Raw genomic sequence first — 7,434 nt, 5'->3', positions numbered from 1 at the left:
GTTTTTTTTTTTTTTTTTACAGGAAAATAATGTGGCCTTCTGGGGGATTACCCTCTACCACATATCTGCATTCCCAGCACCATCAGGAATGCTTCACTTGGTTTAAAAAAAAAAAAAAGGAATGGTAACTTGTCAATAGGATGTGAGCTTATTTTTACAAGCAAGCAGATATTCTTTTAACAGAGTTCATACCTCCTTTATGCCAAACTTTGAAGACCAGGGTTTGTTGTGGGTCCAGAAGCAGCTCTTTTGATAGCCTATTAAGAAAAACAACCACTGTAAACTAAGTGTATAAGAACTTTCGGTAGTATAAAACTTAGATTTGAAGAATATCTTATAATTTGCAAAGCACTTTCCCAACACTATTTCATCTTCTTAGCCATCTTCTAGGATATATTTTTATCTTCACAGTTAAAATGAGGGGATGGAAGCTCAGAGAGGTGAAGTAATTTGCCAAGACTTGAAAACAGGCTCCCCTAACACAACATTTCCTCCCCACCATTCCTAAAGTTTCCCTAAGACAGAGGAGGAAGTATGGAAAAGAAGTTCCTCAACATGCATTTAAGAGCTTTATTGGAATGGGTAAGAATTCTGCTTATGCCTTAGAATGAGAGAATGGTGGCCGGGCGCGGTGGCTCAAGCCTGTAATCCCAGCACTTTGGGAGGCCAAGACGGGCGGATCACGAGGTCAGGAGATCGAGACCATCCTGGCTAACACGGTGAAACCCCGTCTCTACTAAAAAATACAAAAAACTAGCCGGGCGAGGTGGCGGGCGCCTGTAGTCCCAGCTACTTGGGAGGCTGAGGCAGGAGAATGGCGTAAACCCGGGAGGCGGAGCTTGCAGTGAGCTGAGATCTGGCCACTGCACTCCAGCCCGGGCGACAGAGCAAGACTCTGTCTCAAAAAAAAAAAAAAAAAAAAAAAAAAGAATGAGAGAATGGTGAGAAGGGAAGAGGAGGAAAAGAACATTTACTGAGTGCCTACCTTGGGCCAGGCATGGCACCAAGTGTTTCATATACATTTAATCTGCACAAAAGCCTGTAACATGGACATTATTATCCTTATTTTACAGATGATAAGATTGGGCTCAGAGAAGTAAAATGGTTTGCTTGAGGTCACTTAAGAGTAAGTAAGTAGTAGGCCTGGGATTTGAACCCTGGCTTGCCTGACCTCAACACTACACCATGCAGAGGCAAGGCAACAAAGTAAGAAAATGCCTAACTTTCATACCAGATAAAGAAGCTGAAGTGAAATCCACTGAACACCTCCAATACATTTACATATTATATAAAATACAGTTTTAAATGACAAAGCTTTGGAAAGTTCCAAACCAGGTGCTAGGGCTCCAGGTAAGCAAGAAGGAGATCTAGAGAAAACCAAGAGGCTTGATTTCATTCCCCAAACACCACTGGGGAAGTGAATAGAGCCTACTTCCAGACCAATGAGAGGCACGGTCTAAAGTGAAACAAGGACTGGTCAGAGATTCTAATTCTAGCTGGGAGTCAAAAGACTCACCTCTGAATTCTAGCTCTACTATTATCACCTGAGCGACTCTGGCCATGCACTTAGCTTCTTCCAGGCCTGGTTCTCTTACCTGTTAAATGGGATAATACTACCGACCTGCAAGTTGCTATGAAGACAAAAGGAAACAATTTTGTGATAAGGGAATTGTAAATAGTGCCATTATTCATTTTTCTTCCAATCCTGCCTCTGTTACCAACAGACTATGTAGCCTCCCTGGGCCACAGTCTCCTCAATTGTAAAGTGAAGAGATGAAATCAGAAGATTGCTCATATCCCTTCATCAACTTTGTGAAGTTTTGTAATTATGTTAGGTTTTTAGGTTGTGAATGAACAAATCACCTCCACTTAGAAGCTCAGTCCTCTGGTTTCCTGCCTTTTGGGGAGGATTTGATATTTTATATGAAGTCCTCTGATGGCCAGAATTTCTATGATTTCCAGTAGCTCACCACATACAGCACTGAGTTTTCACTGCAGTTCTAGCTCCTGACTCAGGCCAGCCTCTCAAATTACAAAACACTGAGCATGTGACCAACTGCTGAGACTCAATTAAAGTACACAAACACTGTGAAAAAACAGAAGACCAGACACCATAGGTATGGCTAGTGTTGGTGGACAAGAATTAAACTTTATAAAGGGTGATACAGTATAACTTCTAATAATGATTTTGTTACTATTATCATAACATTGCATCACATTTAATAAAGTTTAATTCTTGGTTTCCTATGCCAGCCCCCTCACATTTAATTAGCCCTCTTTGTCCTAATAAAATCTGAGTGGCACTGCACAGTCCCTGACAGGACTTTACCTCCTATTTTTGAGCCTCCCAAAGGAGACCTAACATTTGTTGTATACCTGCTTTGTACCATAAGGCCCTAAATGTCATCTAATTTGGACCTCACAATGACCTTATAAAAATGACCCCCACTTTACAGAGGAATCTGTGGCTCACAGATGTTACATAACTTGACCACACAGTCAGTAAATTACAGAGATGGAGTTGGAGGCCAAGCGTCTCTGGTTCAAATGCCCAGGGTCTTTCCACTACACCAGAAGTCTTTCCCAAGGATGAAAATCCACAGCCTTTTCCGAGATTAGTTCTCTTTGTTCGGAATATCTTTCCAACTCTTATTCACCTGGATAACTTATATATATTCTTCAATATTTAGCTGAGGTGTCTTATTTATGAAGCCTTCCTTGAATTGAACTTCTAGGTTGTCCTAAATAATCTTTTTTTCTGAGCTCTACCAGCATCCCCTTCTTATTTCTCTTTATTGTAATTTTTTTTTTTTTTTTTTTGAGATAGCGTCTTACTATATTGCCCAGGCTGGTCTTGAACTCCTGGACTCAAGTGATCCTCCCACCTTAGCTCTACCATCCCACATTGCCACCCCTCCCCTCCCCCAGTAGCTGGGATTATAGGCATGTGTTACCACACCCAGCTTGATGGTAATTTGTTATTGATATTTTTTCCCAGGTAAGACCATGAACTCCTCAATTGCATGGAGTATCTTAATCATCTTTAATTCCAAGTGCCTAAAACAGAGAGGTCCTCTCACTGAATAATTTTTGAGCATACTGAGAAGAGTTAAAAACACTAAAACAAAACCTTTAAACCACTGCTTGCTGTGAATTCATAAACACTAGGATGAAATAATTGCTGGGATAACAAAAGCATTTTCCAGGTCTGCTCAAAAATCGCATTGGTTATATTCCTTGCTCTGACTTTGTGTCTTGGAACAAAAAGTAGATTCTGGAAGGCTGATGAACAAACAGATAACACAAACCTTGACTGCTGTTGAAAATTCCAGATGGGGGAATCTGTGTTTTCAACCACTTGGGTGTATACAGGAGATGATTCATCGGCTGTTGCAAAGGATACACAACAACTGGGTATCGATACTTTCCGCTCTGTCAAGGGGCTCCCTGAAATAGAATACAGTGGAGTGACTGTACTTTAGGGTACTCAAGAAGCCTCAGATTATACAGGCACAAGCAGGACTATTCCTGGCCCTCTTCTACCTATGGGGTCTTTGCTCAAGCTATCCCCCTGTGTCTGAAATGTTTTCAGGCTGGGTGTGGTGGCTCAAGCCTGTAATCCCAGCACATTGGGAGGCCAAGGTAGGAGGACAGCAGGAATTCAAGACCAGCCTGGGCAATACAGTGAGATCCCATGTATATAAAAAAAAAATTAACCAAGCATGGTGGCACATGCCTGTAGTCCCAGCTGCTCAGGAGGTGAGAGGATCTCTTGAGTCTGGGAGGCAGAGGCTGCAGTGAGTTGAGATTGCACCACTGTACTCCAGTCTGGGGGACAGAGTGAGACCGTGTCAATCAATCAATCAATCAATCAATGGATGAAATGTTTCAGTGACCTTTCTGCTACTACCCTGTCTTTTTAAGACTCAGTTCATAAATATTCCCCAAAAAGAAGTGACTTCTCTCATCTCCTGTACTTTGTGGGAAGATGGAAAATACTGTGTTGAGAGGCAAAAGATAAGATAGAACTACAAGGAGTCCTGAACCTAAGAGCCAGATGACCAAATATCAGCTCTGCCATAAACGTGTTATGTGATTTTGGGCAAGAAGTATCTAGGCCACAGCTTCTTCAACTGTAAAACTGGGCATATTACACTTACACTTCCAAAGATATTGTAAGAATTAAGACAAATACTAAGAGTAAGTAACACTTATATATCACTTACTGTGTGCCAGGCACTGTTCTACGTACTTTATATATATAAACTCATTTAATCCTTACAACAACCCTATAAGATAGCTATTTCTGTCATATAGATTATTTCTATCATATAGATTTCTATCATTATTTCTATCATATCTATTTCTATCATTATTATTTCTATCATACAGATTTCTAAAAATTAGGGTACTGAAAAATTAAATTAGTTGGTCACATATTTATTAAATGGTAGAACTGAGAGTCCAATTCAAGCATTCTGGCTCCAGAGTCCATGCTCTAAACGGTCTCCTATATTGCCTCTACTATGGGGTTAACAATGTAAAATACTTGGTGCTGGTGAGAATATCTAATGTTAATTTTTGCAAGATCAGGTTTCCAATGTGGGAGACTTGGTCAAGTTATTCTGTCTTAAGACAGTGTAAAATGCAGATGGCTGATGATACTAGATAGTCTAACTGAGCTGTCCAGGAAGATAAGCCACGAGCCACATGTGGCTATGCACCTTTAAATTCATTAAAACTAAAGATAAAAAATTTACTTCCTTGGTTGCACTAGCCATATTTCAAGTGCTCGATAGCCACATGGGGCTAGTGGCTACCATACTGGACACTGAACCCACAGAACATTTCCATCATAGTAGAAAGCTCTTTTGGACAGCACTGAATAATAGACACTTTACAAAACATAGACTATATATTTCATGAGATCACTTTCAGCTCTAAAATGCTATGAATGTCAGGATTACAGATGAAGGAAAAGAGATGAGCAGAGCAGAAAGGAATAGAAGTCCTAAACATAATCCACATGTTCCACGGAACAGATTCTGTATGTGTATTCTAACTGGGTTGTCTTCTTTCTAACTGTCTAGCTCAAGAATTCTCCAAATCCATACTCCCACTTGTCCTGGTAGGTGAAGTTCATCTTTGAGGCTCCACCCTTTTCTCCATCTCGCTGCTCCTTTCAGTAAGTACTCCTCCAGGGGCCTCAGTCTGTCCCTCTGGACAGAAAGCATTCTGATGAACAAATTAACACTCAGGAACTGCTGATTTTATTCCTCTCCACATGCAGTTTAACATTTAACAAGTAGTCTTTAAAAGATAGGTTCTAGTACCATCTACTCTGACAAGCCTCTCTAGGTGGAATCACTGAACTTTATACCCTCAGAGCTTCCAACTTAAAATTTCTTTCAGGGGAAGAAAAGTAGCTATAGCTTTGCTTCGATATGTTTTCCTCAACCTAAAGAATTTCCATTAGATCAATTCTTTTCAAACTTTCCCACCAAAGTAACAATGATTCAGAGAAGAATAAACATTAAACTCTGAAGTGCAGGAGTCCCTGTTGCCTTGAAACAACTACAATAAGCATAACATCTAGCAGGCTTGTCTTTTATTTTAGAAATTCATGAAGGTTTTATATTATATTCCATAATACAACTATATTAGTATCTGAAATGTATAAATGAAAAACAGCATTTCTGTTCCCAAATCTTGGTTAAAAAATTCACATGCTTATTATTTAATCTTGTGACTTCTAGCACCCAGGGCGCAAAACCAGACCAGATGACATTACTTTTTCAGTCATTTGTACTGGAAGTAATTAATAAAGAAAGAAACTGGGTGATGGGAAGAGAAAAGAGAATGGAGATTTTGTGAGGAGGCTTGGGAAGGAGAACTGAAGAGAAATGCTAGCCTTGGAACAAAGATCTAGTGGCATCCACAAAGCAGGAGAGAACTGAGGCATGTGCAAGTTGCCAACAAAGCAGGACCTGGAAAAAGGCTGAACCAAGAAGCAGAGGAGCCTTAGAACAGGGAGAGCATTAAAGATATAGAGAAGAACGATATGAGGAGCAAAACAACAAAACAAAACAACCACTGGCTACAACTTGGCCAAACCAGTTTACAAGCTATTTAAAAAACCTTTTTTTAAGGCTAGTCAAGGAAAGCAGTAGGAGTTACAAGCATATTTTTGAAAGAACAGGGAAAGGTAAATAAAATAGTAGTGCCCAGTGAGCTATCTTCTTAAAAGTTTTAGTGAAACTGAACAGTATTTATGCGGATTGACTTGCTGAGCATCTACTCCCACCTACTTTTATTGCATTGTATTCCTCTATAGTACAGATTGGAAGGGTTAAAAGCTACATTTCTTGGACTCTTTTGCAGCTAGGGTATGGATGCAAATTGGCCTCTGCCAATCAGATGCCCTCACAAAAGATCTGGAAGGCAGGAGGCAGAGGACATCTTCCTTTTCCTTCTGCTTTTGCTAGTAACAAGGATGATGATGTAGAGACATTGTGTTTTCTGATCTAGCATTTGGTCCCTGGGTGGAGAAAGGCCCTGTGGCAATGGCGATGACAAGAGCTTCTGATTCTTAGATTTCAGTTTTGGCACTGCATTCTGAACTTAAAAGATTTAGTGGTTCCCTCCTGAAAGTTTAACCTAAAGCCCACTCCTCTAGACCTTCTAATGACTTAAAGTACCTTAATATTCTACATTAAACTCCTCTCTGCTTAAAATGGCTGGAGTGGGTTCTGTTTCCTCTGCCTGATATAGCTTTCATCTCTCATTCTTTCTCCCATTTTCCTTTTTGGTCTTAAGCTTCAACTGATTTCTTTCAATAAAATGTCATAAATCCTCACAACTAGGAAGAGATAACCTGGCTCTACCACAGCAACTCTCAAATATTCTATAATAATCTGTGTTTCTCTCACTAGACTGAGAGCTCTTTGAATGCACAGAGTAGTCCCAAGGCCCTTATTAAAGGGTTGCTGACTCCCCACTGCCCTTTGTCTACAGATAGTTGCCCAGGGTTAGAGAGAAGAGTTGCCTTGTCTGCTTGCAGTACATACTCACAGAGGATAGCAACATCTTCTCAAGAAAGCTCTGAGAAAGATCAGCAGAGGACCAATCACTGTTCCTAGAGGCAGGACACCTAGGTTCCAATGTACGCTCTGCTGTTGCTTTAGTGTGACATATTGGATACACCACTTCATTCTGGCTCCCTGGGCCTGTTTTCTCATCAGAAGTAAGGGCTCTCAAACCACTTTCCACAGTAAAATTCTAATTCTAGATATGTATCAATCTTGCTCACATCTGTCTCTCATGGCAATACCCCCCGTCCCTCTGGTTTTATTTGTTTATTTATTTATTTATTTTTTGAGACGGAGTCTCACTCACTCTGTTGCCCAGGCTGGAGTGCAGTGGCATGATCTCGGC

General features: G+C 40.4%; 1 protein-coding gene across 1 annotated transcript in view; it reads right to left on the bottom strand.

Moving 5' to 3' along the window:
- C2CD3 (C2 calcium-dependent domain containing 3) overlaps nucleotides 1–7,434 on the bottom strand; it is a 166,750-nt gene that overhangs the window by 41,637 nt on the left and 117,679 nt on the right. The window contains exons 25-26 of the mRNA XM_011942052.1: nucleotides 3,309–3,447; nucleotides 193–257 (exon numbers count right to left, since the gene is read on the bottom strand). Coding sequence (XP_011797442.1) covers nucleotides 193–257; nucleotides 3,309–3,447 — 204 coding nt within the window. The remainder of the gene's footprint in view (nucleotides 1–192; nucleotides 258–3,308; nucleotides 3,448–7,434) is intronic.

This window comes from Colobus angolensis, unplaced genomic scaffold (assembly GCF_000951035.1).
Source record: "Colobus angolensis palliatus isolate OR3802 unplaced genomic scaffold, Cang.pa_1.0 Scaffold205, whole genome shotgun sequence".
In the NCBI taxonomy this organism is placed as follows: Eukaryota; Metazoa; Chordata; class Mammalia; order Primates; family Cercopithecidae; genus Colobus; species Colobus angolensis.
This window is presented reverse-complemented; position numbering and strand designations above follow the sequence as displayed.